We start from the raw sequence: 20,079 nt of genomic DNA on the forward strand, positions 1-20,079 counted from the left end.
CAATACTGCAAAGAGTGAAAAATTATTCCGTAAGTAGTACTTATTTCCGAAATTTAAATAATGTTTTTTTTTCTCTTTTCTTTTTTTAAACTTTGTGGTATTTCCAGAGTCTGCTCTCATTTTTGTAGTTGTCTATTTGATTTACATATTATATATATATATATATATATATATATATATATATATATATATTGGAGGATATTTAGCTGAAAACCAATTCATGAATTTGCTACGTGAAAACGTTCCCTCATTAAAAGAGATATTTCACAATTTGTGTTCACAATTTATGAAGGGAAATTTCTGTTGGTTTTTGAGCAGTTAATATCTTATCCGCAATAGATGACTCTTGGCATTTTAATTTGGGATAAATCCACATTACTTGGGCCCAGAGGCTGAGCTAATGCCTCTTACATGGAGTAGTGGTTTGAGTCTGACAGTCTGAGTGAAAATCTACAAACTGCAGCTCTGACAGGTGATGGACTGTATGAAAATATTTTTCTTAAAAAGAATGCCAGTGATGTCCCATGGACTGTTAGTGTTTCATAATAATCTGTTCATATTGGCTATAGTTTCTGAATATGAGAACCTAAATGTTTCTGCAACTTTTCAGGGTTGTTTTTTTTTTTTCTAACTAACATTCTCACACTGTGAAGTTTCTTGTTTAAACAAAATGCTTTCTGGTAAGTCATTTACTACACTGAAACTCGCTCATCATGTTGTAATTTATAGCGTACCTTGGAGAATGTTTACTTTCTGGGGTTGACATAAAAGATTTTAAATGCTTATTTATGATTATCCACCAACCCTTCCAATTCAGAGAAAGAAAAAGAACAGTTATTAAACCCCGTATACTGAGATATAAGAGTGGAGAATATGAACACAGAAATTAAAAGATGTAAACTGCATAACGACAAAATAAAAAAAATTAAAAAAACTCTGGTTCGCTTAGAAATTCAACAGTATCTTATCTTTTCAGCTTTGATTAAACAGTAATACAGATTTATAGTCATATTCAATAAATTACTATGTTAATTTTGACTTGCTTGATTAAAGTATGCTTGAGAATAACAACCTTTTAAGCAGCTCATACGCTTTTCATGAAGCCTACATTTGTGTTAAAAATATTTTTTAACTAAATAAAAAAATCGTCATAGTGAACAAAAATAAAGGCTTGAAACTATACGTGTGTGTAATATGCTTGTAAAATGTCAATTATTAAATTAACATTTATATGTAAGCACTGCAAGTTGTTCAGGCGTTGAAAGAAGCAAAAAAGCATCGCTATTACAACTGATGGCTCGACACATAGAGGTACGTTGGGCTACATCACAATCATATCGCATCCCGTTGGGAAAGGAATGACACAAGTTTATTGGGTTTTTGGCAAAATAATTAAAAACACTAATTGAAGGCATTTTTGCAGCATAATTTTGATGCTTGAAGCAACAATATCTTACCCCATCTAATTTCCATGAACTCAATATTATACCTCATCTCTTGAGCTTTAGAAATTGTTACACCACAAGTAATGAACTAAATCCTACCTTATTGTTGGTGTATTTATAGCAGGTTCCCTGCTACTTGCAAACATAGCAACAGTTAAGAGATTCATTATATACCCATTTCATAAACCTCTGTGATATTTTTGTGATTGGAGTTGTAACAAAGTATTGGTTGCTTTGGCCCCTCTTGGGTTGGCCGCTGGCTGCATCCTGTGGTACCAACTAATTTGGATTTTTAATAAAGATGTCAGAAGGGTTAACTATAGCAAGTAAAATATTTATGTCTGCCTATGACCTTTTAAAAGAACCTCTCTCCAAGCAATCCTGGTCTATCACTTTAAGAATTTTTTTTGTGTTTGTTTGTACTTTCAGGGGTAAATCCTCTCTCTGATGTATGAATCAGTGGATCAGTTGCTATATTTCAAACAAGTACGTTCTCGCTGGGAATCACTCCACACATGAATGAAGTTCCTTTACCAAAATTCCACTAAAGTGGTAAAGGTGATGTTTTCACAGAGAGGCATTCTCATTTTTCAGTCAAACTGTCAAAGCGAATCAAAGTCGGCCCGATCAATCTCTTTTTCTGCTGAATATTTCCGTGTTCTTGTGACAGAACAGCTATGAGACCTTGCGGATAAAACCAGGATTGAATAGTCATGTACACAGACGAGACAGCCCTTTATATTGTCAAACTTCCCTCTTGTTCCCTGTCTGCTAGACGTTTGAAAGCAGACTTAGCTGATATCCTTATACCTTTGCCAAGTGTATGCTAGACCCAGATTATGACGAATTGTCAGCTTTGACCTGAGGGTAGAGTGGAGGTTGCTGCTGCTGTCCAGACTTATATGTCCAGGAAAAGGTGGGCACAGCAGCAGTCATGGCAACGGTGGGCAGAATTGCTGAGCTGGAAACAATGGGCCGACAACATGGCCTCTCCCTGAACCATTTAACAACATAGTTTTTCCCACTATCAACACACAGGGTTTTGTTGTTATAAAAGCCTCTTTGATACTCACGCACCAAAATGTTGGTGCGGATTGACTTTTAAGATGTTCTGCTAAGTTGTGGTTGAGAATCCAATACAAACCTCGCTTAAAGAGCTGGAAGAGTGACCTTACAACATTCTGTCTTGATGCTTACCGTACAGCGTGCCGCAGGATGTTGAATGTTGATAGAGTCCCTCGGTGTATCATACTTTGGAGCGGAGCCGGCATATGTTCCGTTCCATTGCTCTTGATACTGTAATCAGCATGCGAGTGCTGAGGGTCAGCCAGCCGCTGGAGTGTGAGAACGAGGCTCAGCAAGAGATCGGAGTCACCTGATTTGGAAGAAATGACATTCCAGGCGGCATATACTGAGCCAGAGGTGTGAGAGTGTCGTCCTTTTCTCATTTTCACTGCAGCACGATTCGCTGGGAAGGTTTAAATTAGTGGCGTCTGAAAAGTTTGCATTCGGAGTTAAAAGTGTATCTTCCCATGTGATTTTGCTTTGTATGTGAACTTCCACCTTCACAAGATCCCGTCCGTATTACCCTACCTTTTCTGTCCTATAACCTCCAACATCAACTGCAATGTGATATATTGTATGGGTTATTAAACCCCATTTTGTTCATTTTTTCAAATTTCTTTTTAATAAGATGATTAATTTAAGCATTCTGTCTCTTTGAGAAAATGGTGCATTTAATCAGAGTTACTGACAGAAACAGGGAATGCTAATGAGAGCAAATCCTGTTCACAGAGATCAGGGCTTGGCATCCTATGTGTGACCTTTGTAACTGTGACACAATGATTTCAAGAGCTTGCTCTGCCTTGTACTTAACTTATTTCCACTGATTGCTGTCAAACCTGGGAAGTGTCTTCCTGCTACTCTTTAAACACTCTAATGTACGTCAACTGACATATTTCATCTGGTTTGACTTTGTTGCTTTTTGAAATATTGCTTTTGTGACAGATTTCTGGCCTTTCTTGTGGAGAACAATGCTATATGAAATACCCATGTAAATCAACAAATTGTTTGTTTGTTTTTTCTGATATTACAAATTTGTATAAATGTCCCAGTGACGTGTGCCATTTCACATACTATGATAACATTAACTAACACAGTTTTGTATTCGCCAGCTGCCACTTCAACCAAGTGTAAAAGAGATGCACTGATGTCAAGTGCTGAGTTTGTCAAACTGAATACACACCACATTGTCACTTATCAACTCGCAAACAAATTCGACAACTATGACGATGGTGGACTTTGCTAATTATTTACATTAATTATGTGGTGTAGTTGCCAGTGATTCACCAGATGGATTTTTTTCTGTAATACGCTATAGATGTGTTATTGTTAGATAACAGAGATGAAACTACACAATATCTTCTGTTTCAGAGAAAGTCAAGTCATCCCATAACCATCAGGGATTTGGTGCAACATAAAGGCATTGAGTCACAAAGGTGAATAGATTAATGATGCACTTGTAGGTTTTGTTGATGATCTCCAGCCTATTCCAATTTTCTCTTTTGAAAAAATAAATAAAATAAAGAGAATTCAAATATCTTTTTCTATCCTTTCTGCCAAGAGTTGTTGTTATTTATTTCTGCTAAGAAATAAACAGAAGAAATGTGAGAGAAGAAATGCTTTAGGAAGATTTAATATTTCACGATTATCTTAAAAAATAAAATAAAATCACTAAGTTGTCTGTCTGAGCTGACTTTAGCATGACTAGCACAGTTAACATTTGTAGCTGGTACAACATGCAAATTGTTCTCTGTTTTGAATTTGGGTTGCTCTTTGACATTTCTGCTTTAATAAATACCGACTGGGTGTTTTGCCTTTCAAAATTTCTGTGCTAAATAAAATGCAACTGGTAGCAGAAGCCTGTTGTGACTGTCATTGCGATCGCATTATAATTTGGACGTAACAGTAGAGATTTATTGCCTTCCAGTCTGAACACTGAAGCATGTTCAATCTGGAAACACTCAACTTTCCATATGGCATACGGTTAGCAGTAGTTAACAGGCAAACATGTGTGGACTGAGTGGTTAAAGCCGTATGACTAACACCTGCTCGATGCGTGACAGTAATATTACTCAGAAAACAGAGACGCTGTCGAGATTTTAGCTCTGCTGTAACAGACGCTCATGCCCTTTGTTTCATATCATACTTCTTTTTGCCGTATGCTGAAAACCAGTTTCATTCAAATTGACAAGGGATTTATAACTATAAGTGTGACTTATCAGGATAATGCAATTGTCATGGGTTGAGTCTTTTCATGACTCATTTTAGATGGCTCTGCATCCACCAGTGCGTGCAATAAAATGTCAACGTGATTTTATTGAGAAGCATATGCAGAAGGCACAGCTAGCCACTCCCTCAGGAATGATTCAGGATCGTCCCAGTCAGTTTGCGGACTGAGTAAGTCATCGACTGCTTGACTAACTGCAGCTGCTGGGTGGAGTGCTCCTCCTCTGTTGGCAGTTTCTGCCTCCATTTATCAGGAAGTCAATTCCTTGGATCTCAATGAAACATTTTGTATTTGAGAACTTTTTTCAGTGCAGTAACGATGAATGCATTTGTCTTGAAATATATGTCGCTAAAGCACCTTATTGGCTAATGCACTGAGTACTCTGTAATAAATCATTTACATCCGAAGACTTAACTTCCTACCCTTCCCAAGTAATAGTGAAAGAAATTGGCATTCAAGAATAGAGAACAAGCTGCTGTTCTTTCTTTCTTTTTTTTTCTTTTCTTTTTTTTTTGCTCTGCTTGTCCTGTGGCTCCTTTGAAGCAGTGCTGCAGGAAGCTCTACATCAGTGGATATTTTTAGTGTAAGAGGAGATGTTCTCTTCCTCCTTGCAACAAGGGCAAGATTGATAGATTCTGTCAGTTTCTCTACCCGGGAATTACATTACAACGGTGTGTGTCACCCAGGAGGACACCATGTAATCCTCATAGTGGGTCATAACAGGGAACTTTCTATATTTTAATTTAAAAAATATGTGCAGAGACATTTACAGTCTTGATTCTAAGAAACCATGATATGTTTTGTAAATACACACTCAAAAGCTGCTGGATTAAAAATAACCCAATTGGGATGATTTTGCGACAGACAGAATAAAATCGATTGCTGTAACACAACTGCATTGGATTGTGGGTTTGACACAACATAAAGATTTTTTTTTTTTTTTCACCAAATGACTTTAAAAAAATACCCCTAACCTGGCTTACTAAGCAAATAATATTTGAATTAATAAAGCCAATTAAACTTATCTTGTAGAAGAAACAGACATTAGGATCACAAAAGTCATAGTTAAAATAATACTCCTTAAAGACCCTTCTATAAACCTACAAAAAAGGGCTGGCCTCCATCTGGTCCATGTGGACCACGCTGAAAGATTTTAAAAATTATGTTAGCAGTGTAGGTCAAGAACAGTGGTCTGACACAGTAACATCAGCACTACGCATAAAGTTTCTGACGACAGTCTGCCTTTGAAATTGTCATTTTAAGAATAATGGCAGATGAGCTCAGTGTAGTTATTCTTTTTGTTGGCCAAGCAAATGCTCCATATCTCACTGTAAATTATTTGGAGTCATTTACATTTAAACCCTGCGGCTTCCTGGTTATGCCATCACTGCATCATTCCCTTCCCTGGTAAAGGCAGCTTGTCTTTAAAAGTCCGCTGATGTGGGTCTGTAACTACCTCGCAGTACTACGTCGTCATGATGTTTTTTGCTTCTAACTCTATTACTGGAACTATAATTACAAGATTTAAGAACTAAAGAACTTCACTGTAGAACAGCTGACAGCACTGTTACCTCACAGGAAGAAAGAAAGGTTCAACTCTTGCATGGATTATTCATGTTTCCTATATACAGAGATGGATTTTCTCTTAACATGACTTTTAAGCTTAAGCATGTGTGTGTGCTTCCATGGTTCTTTGTCGTGTGTGTCTCTGTTTCCTGACATTTGAAAGTAAATAAAGAACTCTGATAAATCTGTCATAATATTATCTACGACTTTTTTATAATAAACATACCAAATTTGTCATTAAATAAGTGTAATAAGAGCTTCCGTGATGTTGTGTCCTAATTTTATTGTCCACATTTAAAGAATCCAAGCTGACCAAAGGACATCTTGCTGTTCTCTTGTGGTATGATGATTACAAGTATGACCTATTAAATACTTTGCCATGTGCTTGCCGTGTGGTAAATTAATTATGCCTCCTCCTCAGATGTATTTATAGAGACCAATCGAAGTCTTCTTTCCATCTAAATTTAGCACAAACCAGATCAAGTGGATCTTCAGAAAACAGACGTATATTTGGATCATTCAGTTCTCGCTGTATGAATGGGCTGGTGTTTTGCTGGAGTGTAAAATCAGGATGAAGAAATAAGACACAGACTGTGTGTGGCAGAATATATATTTTTTTATATTTTCTCCTAGAAAGCTTTCTTTAGTGATGCTGCTCTCATCAGTCTTGGAAACTGCTGATGTCACATTTCATCTTGGCCCTCTACTCATACTACAGTACATGCTGTAAATTACACAATAAAAAGAGACCACCAGGCTTAAGAAAATATTGTTCTGTAATGTAATCATATAGAGCTACTCCCTGCTGCTTTACCGACTATTACATTTGTGCTTCAGAGTTATTTTCAGGTGAGTCACAGCTTGTTAAAATGTAGTAGTTGTCCTTTGCGGTACAGTAGCTTTGCTCACTGTAGAGCTGCTGTAATATCAACCTATTATCCCAGAGATGTCGTTTTTATATTTACAGTCATAACTCCTGTGAGTAAAATAAGAGTTGCTTGCAAATACGAGTTGTTTGCATTCACTGCTATATTATATTTTTTAGGAATGTGTGAAAAGCATCTCAGTATACATTGATATATTAATGAGGAAAGCCTTGCTGGTTTTCAGGTTATCTGAGTTTAATATGCCGACCTTAGTGGTCCTCTAGTGTAGGTCATGGAGGCTTTGTCCTCTAATTAGCCTCTAATTAGCAACTAAGCTGCTGACCTCAATGCTAATGAAACAACAGAACTTGGCTTTTCATTGATGTAAGTTCTCAGTCTGCCAGAGCATGACGATCTGAAATGCTTTTAAAAACGGCGATTTGACTTCTTTTCCTGTTTCTCCTGTCATTTATAAATAATTCACATGAGAGGTGTAACATCTTAAGGAAATTACAAAAACAGTCCAGCTCCCTTCTCAAGTACTATCCCGGATGGTATCAACAGGGACCTGCAGAGATCTTCTGCTGCATGTCAAGAACACAGTAGACTCTCTGAGAGTCCTCTAAGTCTCTTCAGAACATTTTAATGATGGTTTGTAATGGTAACAGCAGCATATATCGGTCCTGGCTCCTGTGAAGCCTGGGACTGTGATGTACAAGGATGTGAGCATTCTGCCTCTGTGCTAATAACACTTGCACCAGGATATTAGTACTCCAAGTAGCTTAATTTATTAAAATACTTTTGACACCACTGCTGCTATGTGCATAGGGTTATTCCACTGCTCAAGGTGAAACAAAAAATATATTACTAAGCATCTGAAATGAAGCTGCAAAGCTCAGGCCAGTTAAAGACAGATTGGTATGTGTAGCTCTCTTAAGTGTTTCTACCTCCAAATTGCACATGTACGCTGGCTGGCAGGAGTCTGAGGGGAATTATGTTCTTCAGACTGGTGTTCATACGCTGAACGTGTTTGTCAAAGAGACACCTTGACGTTATACTAAGGTGAAAGAAGAATAAAAATGAGGAAGAGGATTAAAAAGCACTAGCAGCAAGAACTGCTTTTTTTTTTAAATTTAATTATCTTTGCCATAACTTGAACTCAAACATTTAAGTATGACACAAAAAAATAGCATTCATGTGGGAATCTGTAAGGGGAAGAGGAAACCTATTTAAATTATTATACTGGGGAATTCTGCCAATTAAGAGGAAACATCCCAGTGCAGATGTGATACCTCGAGCAGAGGCTTTGTGATAGGATGACCAAGAAAGCAGCGGGGTAAAATTTGAGACGATTTGTAAGATTGAAAAAGATTGTTTACCTTCACACTGAGATTAGGCTTTTTCCAAATTTGCATCATTTAATTGAAGCTTAAATGTGTTGAAGATCCTGGAGACTACACGGTGGTCTTCTTCCTGTACGAAGGGGTTCTGACCAACATGGAATCTTTATTTATTTTTTATTATTCCAAAGGTTACCGTCTAGCCACTTCAGTTATCCTGTGACAGACCACTGCAGTAAACACCACGCTTGGTGATCATGGGATCTGTTCTGCTGCCTGTTCTACACAGCCACTCATTAGAGCTGTTTCCTGTCCAGATGGCTCCTGCCCTGTCTGTTCTTCATTGAGTTGTCCATGTTTCGACTCCTCAGCCTGCTATTCTTTGGCCGTTTACATCTCCCGATATTTGGTGCAGTAAACAAACGTTATTTAACTCATGACTCTTTTTTTCTTATGTATCAGTAAAAGTCAGAAATGATCAAATTACCTTCTAAAAAGCAGCATCTTGATGTCAAACGTGTAATACGATATAATAATATAATTCCACAGAGAAACACAAGAACGCTGTCTCTTGCGAGAGAGCAGAACTAATGAAGTTGCTCGATGGAGTGTTTGCATGTGGATCCTGGAGCTTCTCACACTAATGTAAGATCAGGGATTATCATTATCCCCCTGGGATTTTTTTTTTTTTTTTTTTTGGAGATTTCTACAATCTTCATGGAGGGAAACAAGTTATACTGGAAAAAGTACTGTGACTTTTGTATAAACCCAGAGTAATTTTAAACGGCTCTCATCAAAAGTGATGTTTGCTTTTCTGATTGAGATGAACTTTTCAGAAACCACTCGCAGCAGTTTGTGTGTTTAGCGTTGGATGGAGTAGCTATCAGACATTATGTGCGTGTCTGTAAGGCATAATCTGTTGTCAGTTTTGGGTCCAGTAACTGCTCGTCATCAAGAGACATCTGTAAAACGACAGGATGACGAAAACTCTGTGGGGCTTCGCTACCAGCTTGTTTGGATGGGAGTTCATGCAGCGTCATTACCTCCTCTCCTTTGTGTGCCTCCGTCTGTTTCATTGAAACAGAGGAAGACAGAAAGCCTCAGCTATGACAGAGGCCCATTCACAGCTCTATCATTACAAGAAAATGTACTTTTCAGACTTTCTCTGGTATGACCCGGAAGGGGGCCTGTGGATGAGAGGAGAATCTTGTTGGCAAAATAAAAAAATAAAAAAATGTAGTTGAGTTTTGAACTGTGTTTGTGTGATTTGAACTTTTGCCCGTGTATCCAACTCACAAAGGAATTCATTTTTGTCCTCAAGGGACATTTTTTTAATTCTCAGTAACACAAGGAAATCAATGTGGTTAGTACTAGAGATGGATTGATCAGTTTGGTGGGTAATGTTTCCATATCCACCTTTTAAAACTCTATCTTTTCAATATTAGATTTGAAAATCCTGGTTTCAAACTTAATTAATCAGCACTTTGTATGTTTTTCTTTTGTGCTGCTGTTGTTGTTGCTATGAGCGGTAATTTCTAATTTACGTTAGGGCAAAGACAAATGTACCTCTCGTGCAGGAGAGAAGTTGATGTTAATCAGTTTAGCTGACAAAGTCATAATGAAGATGAAAGGTTTTGGTACTTGAATATCTTTATCTACAGTTATGTCTAGATGGTGCATAAAATTGTGAGAATATGATTTGAGATCAATTTAAAACTATATGAGACAGTGTCTATAGGTGGCCCATATATCTCTGTGATCTATATTTCTGTGAGGAAGGCAAGGTCAAGGATGTGAATGAGAGGGTGGGAGGGGGAGCCTTCACTGTAACTGTCTCTTTCCCTTTTTTTGAGCAAGGATCCCAGAATGCCTGAATTGATTTCAGCCTAATGGCTGCACATGATAAAACACAACCAGATTTGCCTCACTGTGAAGTCTTTTGGAGCCCTGCACAAACCAGGAAAACACCAGCTAAGCAGCAACGGAATTTATTTCAAACCTCCTGTTTTTTCTGGCGGATTATGCGGATTTGCATGTTTTATCCATTATTCTGCTCAAGCTGCATATTTTTATTTATTTATTTATTTTTTTTTTTTGTTCAGGTATGTTTACATAGTCAGTTAAATCTACATATAAGTAGAAAATCTTCATCCTCTTTACTCTGCAAACATCTAAAGAATGATGATCTGCTGCTGCATCTATACTGCAGGCACACGTTCAGTTTGACAAGTAAAAATCTCCCAAAGGAGATAATTGCGATGATTTGCTCTGTGCTTTGTGGTAGTGTATTTTGCCTCTGAGACCTTCCTATCACACTTTTAAGCCTGATTGCTTCAACAGTCAACATTTTCATAATGTCCCGAGAAATAACTACCAAAACACAAACCAATTATTTAGAACATCAGCCTAGTGAAAGAGACTTTACACGCTCTAAATCTCACGTCGTGCTTTCTGCCTCTGTCTTTTCCAGGTGTGTAGGCTGGTGAGGCCATTACACTAACCCACCAAGATGGTGGCCCTGTCATTAAAGATTTGTGTGCGCCAGTGCAATGTGGTAAAAACGATGCAGTTTGAACCCTCCACCCCTGTGTATGATGCCTGCAGGATAATCAGAGAGAGAGTTCCAGAAGCCCAATCCGGACAAGGTTAGACAATGCCTTGCGAATCTAATTTTCATGATGGAAAACTATTGCCAGCAACATTTGCATGCTCTCTGTCTCTCCGTGTCCCAGCCTCCGATTATGGCCTGTTCCTGTCTGACGACGATCCCAGGAAAGGAATCTGGCTCGAGTCGGGGAGAACCCTGGATTACTACATGCTGCGAAACGGAGTAAGATTACATCATATAGTCCAGGGCGGAGATCTGTCAGTGTCACTTCACATTTCTTGAAGTGATTTGTATTTTTCTAGTGGGAGCTGAAATATTTATGCCTTTCCACTTGCTAGAATCACATGCACTTTACAGTCGGGAGGGATTTAACAGAGCTCTAGATGTCATCCCGCTTCCCCTCCTGTTTTTCTCAGGATGTCTTGGAGTACAAGAAGAAACAAAGGCCGCAAAAGATCAAAATGCTGGACGGTGCCGTTAAAACCATCATGGTCGACGATTCAAAAACAGTCGGCGAGCTCCTTGTCACAATATGCAGTAGAATAGGTGAGTGCATTTATCATGAGTTCTGTAAAAGTATGTCATACGAAATGATAATTACTGGTGCCTTACTTTATCTTGACACTTACTCTTGAGGAGCAGGATTTGTTAATCACATAAAGCATTTTTGTTTGCATGTTAAATCCAAATTAGGTTTTGTTTAGAGTAAAGTAGATGTGACTTATCAAGCTCAAACAAGCTTGCCTTTGATAAATACTTAAGTGCTCCCCTGAATGTTCAAACCTTGCCGTGTTCCATAACAGAGGATTGTCCCCTAAGCTCTATACGTCATGTCTAATAGGCTACTTCAGAGCCTAATTGGGTGAGGAAGAGAAGGATGTATATCTGGCAGAAAGCTTTATTGGAAAATGTTTGTTTAGATGAGGGCTTTCTGCTTGGCTTCTTCCCTGCCTCTCATTGTGTTTTATTTTGCTGGCTTAGTACCAGCTTTCCTTCACTTTCCGCAGCAAAATGAAGAAGGGGAGAATAAGAGAGTGAAGTTGAACTATGAGGGTGTTTCTCTATCAGTGTAGTAATTTTTGAAGAATTTATTTATTTTTTTTTAAGTGTAGTGTCGTCTGAGAGTGTTTGCTTAATTTTGCAGGAATTACCAACTATGAGGAATATTCGCTGATACATGAAGTTCCAGAAGACAAGAAGGAAGAGAGTACAGGAACGCTGAAGAAAGACAGGACCCTACTACTACGAGATGAAAGAAAAATGGAAAAACTAAAAGCCAAGCTGCACACGGATGACGACTGTAAGTTTCACGTTCCAGACGGTGGTACCATTTTATATGGCCGATATGACTCACTGCCCAGGGTGGCATGGACACACAAATTCAAAAAGTGAAAAAGTCATCTGTGTATTTGCTCCTCAAATTGAGTTTTTTTGTTCCTTATTAACATATCTAGTCGATTGTGAGTGGGCACCATCTCGTGCTACGTGCTGTTGGTAAATATGACTGTCATTGCTGGCTAATGGTGTTTAAATATTCCTGTTCCTGTTGAGGTTCTGATTCACAGCTTTCTGTTTCACTTTAAATACATTTAATCAGGGTTTCATATAGTCAGTTCAAAACCTAAGGTTATAAGACTAATCTAGCTTCTAATGGATTACTTTACAGTGCACAAAGAATCTTCAAAAAACGGAGAGCTTGGATTATTCTAAGCCTGGTTGTTTTATTCTAAACAAACGAGGACTTCCCGTTTAGTTTTGAGTTTCACAAATAAAATAAAGGTTTACTAACTCTCAAACGGTGCTTTAATTCGTGATATGTTCAGTGTATAATTATGCAGTTTATGTTTGTTCAGTTTAACTATTTCAATTTTACACGTGCTCCCCTGAATGTTCAAACTTGCCATGGTTTGAAATTCAGCTCAAACTGTAAAATAGTCCTTTAATTTAGCACTGATAAGACTCTCAAAAACAGATCCCTGCATTAGCATTGCTAGACATCACCAGTTGCAGTATTTGCAGTAACAATTGTTTTAGCCTCTCCATATTAAATTAGATTCTTTTTCTTTTGTATTATCATCAGATTCTCATTTTTACACTTTTGAGTCCAATTAATAGTTAAAATCCTCCAGCAGTGAACTTTTTTGTACATTTTACTTATTTGTCTTTCATTTATTTGCATCGAGTAACAAACTGTGTGTTTTGATTGGACAGTGAACTGGCTGGATCACAGCAGGACGTTCAGAGAGCAGGGAGTGGAAGAAAGTGAAACGTTGCTGCTCCGGCGCAAATTCTTCTATTCTGATCAGAACGTGGACTCACGGGACCCGGTCCAGCTGAACCTGCTCTACGTTCAGGTAAACTCCATAAGGCTGCATCAATCTATTTTTTGTCAATTAATAATCAATTTAAACAGAGTTTTCAATAACAAAGGTTCAGCTGAAGGCAGCTCAAGTCATAAGGTACTTTTACCAGCAGAAAATGTAACCTATTCTGTTTTTTTTTTTTTTTTAATACATTCTGCAGGATACAGATTTGGATTCTTTGATTACAGAATACCCTACAGCTGTTGCCATTTAAGATCAGTTTAAATAAATTACAGTTTTCAGCATAACTGCTGTAGAGTTAAAACAAACAAAAAAAAACACAAAAAACACAATTGTGCTCGGGGCTTATTGAGCTGAAATGTTATAGAGAATTGTTGCCATTAATACAACCTTTAGATTAATCAGCTCCCTGGTTTACACTTGCATTTGTGTCTGCAGTGGTTCCCAAGCCTGAATCTACTGAAGACATGCCTTGAATTAAGATTGTGCCTACATGATGGCAGATTACCCACATATTCATGGTCTCTCAGCAGATACGAGAAATGCTGCTGTTTGAGAAGAAATCTAACAGATTGCTGTGTTGTTGCCTTTTACCTGTGTTGTTGGGAGCTTTTAGCTTAGACACTGTACAATCTTCTTAAATGTTATGATGGGAACAATTTATTTACAATATAAACTACCATCTGATGTCATCAGATGCTCCTTATAAGAGAGGGAAGGAGTGGAGTCCGGTGGCATTGGATGCGGAGAAGTAATTATGAACATTGGGCTAAAAAAAAAAAGAGATTTGGTATGAGAAATCTGTTTCATCAATTTTTTTTAGAAGATTTCCAGAAATTGTTGTTGTTTGTATGTATAATAAACCAAATTACATTAGGAGTTCAAAAATTTCTACAAGACATTGGGGATGTATTGACTTCAGATTTTTGTTTTTATTTGCAATAGTTATTAAATGCAGAGTTTGTTGAAGCATTAGGCATTTTATCAGGGTCCGTGTCCTAAACTTGGTTAGGTTTGATTTGGTTGGGACAAGATTTATTTATTTATTTATTTATTTATTTTTTTTTACACAGTACATTTGCAAATCAAATTAAAAGTTTACCTGCATTGGAAAACGTTAGTGTTAGATGTCAAAAAATGTATTTTATCTGATTGATGAGAAAAACAGAACAATTTGTTCATCGCTTGGTCTTTTACCCTCTGCTTGTGAAAGATTGGACTGTGGAAGGTAAAAGTTCCTGGAGTGAAACCAAGAGATTCCTCTCCTCGGCAACACTATTTAGTTCATAGTGTTCTCAGGCCAGAAGGCTCATATGGTTCCGTGACATGATCAATATCTCATGAATAAGGGATAGAATAAGCTTTCTTCACCACCACAGAGCGGAGCAGCGCCACATCCATCCATCTCCTACTCCATTCTACCATTGCTGTTTCATCATCTATTGAGCCAGGCCCCTGACCTCACCTAACAGATCGCACCCAACCTCAACCTCAGCATCCCTTCTCACAAGTGGTGGACCCACGTTTAGGGGGCTTTCTGTTTCCCCCTAAATGGGCTGAGCTCAGTTAAACTCCTAGAACCAAATCTTGACAAACAGCTGCATGTTGTTGGGGCAACCAACAACATGCCATCCAACCTTTGTGGTCCTGATACCAGAAGGGTACCCCCGTCTTGCTAATCTGGACAACAATCACCAAATTCTATTATCTCCCTTTGTTGAGATGCTAACATTGGCAGAACTGACTTTAATCTAATTACTGATATGAACTGATTGCTGAACTAGCGAGTTATTAATTTTTGGTGTTTTTATCAGTTTGTTTTAAGGTCAAAACTGTAAGCTACAGAAAGCTAAAAGGCTTTATGAGCACTGTTGATTCAAGGAGACATTTTTATTTTGTATATATTTTGACTGAGATTTGACTTAAGACAATATTTTGGCTACTTTCAAGTTTAAATATTTAGGTCTGAGAAGGCAGATTTAAATTATATCATAAAAGGTGTATATTATTCATCTTTTTTCATTCTGTACATTGCTTCTCATGTTATAATATAGATACTCTAAAAAAGCATGCCGTGTGCAAAGAGTACCTTAAAGCCTTTCTGAAAGAAAGAAATCCCTAAAACTCTCTCCAACATGAAATATGTATAGATACAGCTCAAAGGTTGCACTACTCTGCAACTCTTTTAGAGTGATATAACAGAAGACTTCCTCATACAAAATCTTTCTGAAAGAAATACTTAGACATTGCTGACCTCTCTGTCGACAGATACAGCTGATCCACTTGACCCTACCATTTACCAGACCTTTTCTTTTACTGCTGGGTGAGCATTTCTTTGTTTGGACCTGGTGGTCATCGGATGGGTCTAGTAGAGGAGCAAGTAGAATCTCCTATTGTGAATCCAAATGTGCTGTTCACACAAGCTTAATTTGTGAGATTTTAAACAAAAATGCATATTCCAACTTTGTGAAAAGTTACTCCCTAATAACCGATCTGGCCCCCTTTCGTGAAGATAAATGGGTGAAATAAAGTTTGTAGCCATCTTTCAGCCACTCTCATCAGTCTGAAGAGAAGTTTTCTCACCATCTGCTGCGAGATACTTTGAGAGGTTTCTTGCTCGCCAGCGGGTTTGAAGTCACCACACAACATCTCACTGAGATGAAGAGCTGAGCTTTGACTCCAATTTCTTAATTCCCAGCCAGTTCTTGTGAATTTACTGGTATGCTTTGGGTAATTGTCGTGTCGCAGGACCCAGTTCTGTTGTTTTTGCTTGAAATATTTTGCGTACAGTCTCACATTTTCCTCAAGTTCCCTCTTACCCATGATAGAACTCATGACGATGGGCTGGGCCAACTTCCTTTAGTATCTTACGGTATACTTTCAGGGGAGATTTGCTTGGACATTCCGACTTGGACATGTTTGGAGTTGCTTGAAATGTCCTCATTTTAGACTATCTTCTGCACAGTAAAATGACTGATTTCAAATTATTTAGAAACTTCTTTTGAAAGATTCCAGATTCCCCATCTGGAATCTTTTCGCCTGGAGGTCGAAAACGGTTCCAGAGTTTTCGTTGTGACAGTCAAGAGGACTAAAATGTCTGAGTTCAAAACATGACAACATTAAAAACATGTGAATAACTATGTTCTGTTCATCATCACCTTAATACACATATCTGGAATTTTAGCCATTTTTGGTGGAAATAAATGTGGGGGTGTCCTCATGTATTATTCATCAGAAAGGACTTTTCTTCGGATTTATTAGTTTGAGAATATTACTATTCTAGTTCGGTGATGGTTAAATTTATATTGGATATGCGTTTGTCCAAATATGTTAAGCCTTACCTACCCACTCTCATAGGGTGCCTTAGCTTTTTCCTTACTGCACAGTGTGCAGTGTATAATCTTCAATTCAGTCCTTGTTTTCCCCTTCCTGCTTCTCTTACTCGCTGTTTCCATCCCTTCCAGTTTGCCTATCTCCACTCCCTCTCTGTTTCGCACTCATTCTGACACAGTTCCACACATCCACACCCTCTCACGCTGGCACACATTACGGCACTATGTGCGCATCATGGTCTCCTCGCAGCACACTCATATTTCCTTTCACAACAACAGCTCCGCCCCCTGCCCTCCCATGCTCTTTCCCATCTATCTTTCCGTTGTTCTGTCTCTCACACACAGTTGGATTGTTGCACAGATCACAGAGACTATTCACATGGCTGTGGTACTAATTTGCCACTGTGTTTAAAGAGCCAAATACAACCAGAGGAGAGAGAATCTTAAAAAAAAAAAGTGGAATATTTGAATATGTTTGCTGACTTTTAAATTTTTTCTTTCTTTTTCAGAATTCCCATTTCTTAGAAATCCATTCAGAGTTTTGGTTGTCTGATCTCTGGTTTACATCACTTGCCAGTAGGCTGCTGTATTTAGCTGATTCCAAATTTTTAACTCTACAAGCTGATCTAAAAACTTTGCTCTAAGCATTTTTTCTAGGCTTTATGTCAAAAGAATTTGACTATTTTCCTCAAGCAAATAAAAATGATTACAGTGTTGACATATTAAATGAGACTGGCAGTTGACGTGGTTAGCGTGTTTAGCTTTATTAACTGTAACAACAGCGTCCATGTATTCCTCTGAGGAAGTTGATCAGATTCATCCAAGTCCATCATGTTCCATGGCAAACAGTAAGTGACAAATGAGCACCTGAACTGACTGTTCCTTTCTCAGCCTTCCTGTTATCTTCTTAATGTCCTGTCATAATTACATATTAGACACTTGTGGATCAATCTGATTCATGTTGGAGTAGGTGGTGTGAGAATTGATGCTGGATGTTTTTGTCCACGTGTATAGTAGAATCAAAGTTGGTTGGTCACATAATGTTTGGTAAGGAAACCCTGTTGACTGCTTCCACTGTCAGATGACTGGAGATCATTGGAAATATTTTGAAGCACAAAGGTTTTCTCTGATCTTGAAATGTAAAAATAATGGGAGTCTACAAGTAGCAAAATGTCAATTTAAGTTGGATTTAAAACTATGAAGCCCCAAGATTGTGATCACGTAGATATTTGAATATCAGAACAGGAGCTACAATTTGTGAGTAAAACATTTAACATCGTAAAGACTTGCAAAAGCGGCTGTTCCAGAGTGTGTCCCTTACATATTTCCAAAACACATTTTACTTCTCTGTCTCTGGTTTTTAACCAACATTTTTAATGTATTTCCCCACAATGTTTTAAAAAAAAAAAAATCTCGTGCTGTTTTAACATCTCTTATCTTTGAAAGCAAGAAGATTGGTGGAATAATAAATGTAAGCAATTAGTGTCTACCGCTCCTCTAGATCTGTAGTTGATGCTATCTTACGTCCCTGCAGGCTTCTCTGACACACCTTTAAAGAATACATGCCACAGCATTATTTACTGGCTGCAGATTTGCTTTCATTACAATCTTTAGTGCCCAAAGTATTGCAGTAATGCAGAGCTATGCAGTCTCAGCCCCCTAGTGAATAGTTTGCATGGCTTCCTCTGTGTTGCCAAATATGATACTGCATAAGTACAACAAAATGTGCATATGAGCCAACTGTGTTCTGCTAATATTCAAAAGCAATGATGTGAACGTAAGGTGGAAAAGGTTTCATTAATAACTCTTTTGCTGAATATGGATTTTAATTTTATTTATAACCCTTTGCTGACTCTTTTACCTGGTCTTTACAAGATAATGTACCATTTGCTGCACTGTAAGCAAACAAGTTTATGTTATTTGAATGTTTCTCAGAATTTTTGTTTTGTACTAAAGCCTCAACACAGAAACTCTCTCCAAACTTTGTTTCAACTGTTAAGTTAATTGAATCATAAATAAAACTTTTATAAGGTGAGACAAACGTTTGGCTTCTTGGCAAAAATAACAAAAAGAGGAGTTTTGAGGAGTCAATATATATATTTTTTTAACTATGAAAGACTGTAGCAATTGTCAGATGGTGGTGGCATCACACATCACACTGTGTTTAAAAACTGGATTCATGTCAGTTGTTGAGACAGACAGAATTCTGCCTGAACCTTGTTGATGGCTGTAAAAAAAAAAATATGGCAATGATTCAGATTGAACTGTACGCAGATCAATCTGAATGTGACTGATTTGGTTTAGCAATAACTTGATTAATTTGAACCGAATTTTGACCAAAGAAGTCTGAACCTGTTGGAAGGTGGATCTGTTTGTCATTGAAAGTGTCCTGGGATGATGAGTATCGTGACTCAGTGGAATATAAATATAATTTAAATGAGCTGTGTTATAATGAATTGAACTGTCCAGAAATCAAGACAGATAAGTGTTCCAATTTTCATTTTTTCATTTTCATTTTCATTTTTTTAGCAGAACAGTCTTTAGTGTTACAATATCATTCACAGACCTGTAATCTAACAAAGTTCAATTATTCAACAAATTTTGACCATTTTCTAAGCATATCTGATTTTTTGAAAACTGAATATTTCAGCAAAGTAAGATAATGCCATCAACTGTCATGTGATTCAGTAGACATATTCTTCTCTTTGCCATCATTTATTTTTGTAAAAGTATTTCAGTCTTTGCTCTGCTTGGTCGTGGTGTGCTGGTTGACCTCAGTGTTGGCGCCTTAGGCAGACTGTGTGTGTCATGGATCCTGATGTCTTATGCTTCACTCCTAATCATGCAGCTGGGTGAAAATGTTCTAAGATTCTCTCCTTACTGCCTTGCAGTATCATAGCAAACCTTCGTATTCTCCTGGCTTATTTTAAGTTATTGAAATTCTTTTGAGTGCAATAAACATTGGCTGTAGCCTTCAGCTATTTGCATTAATATTTGCGCAGGTATTCACTGAGACTATATACGTTCTGACACACCTCAGCAAGTATTTTTATCACCTGCTGTACAACACAACCTACATCTGGTGAACCTGCTCTGCGGCTACTTTCACTCCTCCAGCCTCAATAACTAATCAAGCCAAGTTTAATTTTCTAGCTCTTAATCAGCATACTAAATGAACACATATCACAACATAAATTTTAATTAACCTCCTCATAAACACAGCCCAGAATGCATACTAATCAGCATACATCAATTTTTACTTCTTGTATAAGTATTATTTTTTTAGAAATTGAAAATATCAATAATTAT

The 20,079-nt window shown here is 37.6% G+C and overlaps 1 protein-coding gene across 6 annotated transcripts in view; it reads left to right on the forward strand.

The window, feature by feature from the left end:
* tln2b (talin 2b) overlaps positions 1–20,079 on the forward strand; it is a 125,673-nt gene that overhangs the window by 40,872 nt on the left and 64,722 nt on the right. For all 6 annotated transcript variants that reach the window (XM_015030279.1, XM_015030282.1, XM_015030277.1 and 3 more), the window contains exons 2-6: positions 10,977–11,151; positions 11,239–11,336; positions 11,531–11,660; positions 12,259–12,414; positions 13,326–13,468. In XM_015030279.1, coding sequence (XP_014885765.1) covers positions 11,016–11,151; positions 11,239–11,336; positions 11,531–11,660; positions 12,259–12,414; positions 13,326–13,468 — 663 coding nt within the window. In that variant the 5' untranslated portion in view covers positions 10,977–11,015. The remainder of the gene's footprint in view (positions 1–10,976; positions 11,152–11,238; positions 11,337–11,530; positions 11,661–12,258; positions 12,415–13,325; positions 13,469–20,079) is intronic.

Source organism: Poecilia latipinna, unplaced genomic scaffold (assembly GCF_001443285.1).
Source record: "Poecilia latipinna isolate Pla-1442-1.1 unplaced genomic scaffold, P_latipinna-1.0 Scaffold178, whole genome shotgun sequence".
NCBI classification, from domain to species: domain Eukaryota; kingdom Metazoa; phylum Chordata; class Actinopteri; order Cyprinodontiformes; family Poeciliidae; genus Poecilia; species Poecilia latipinna.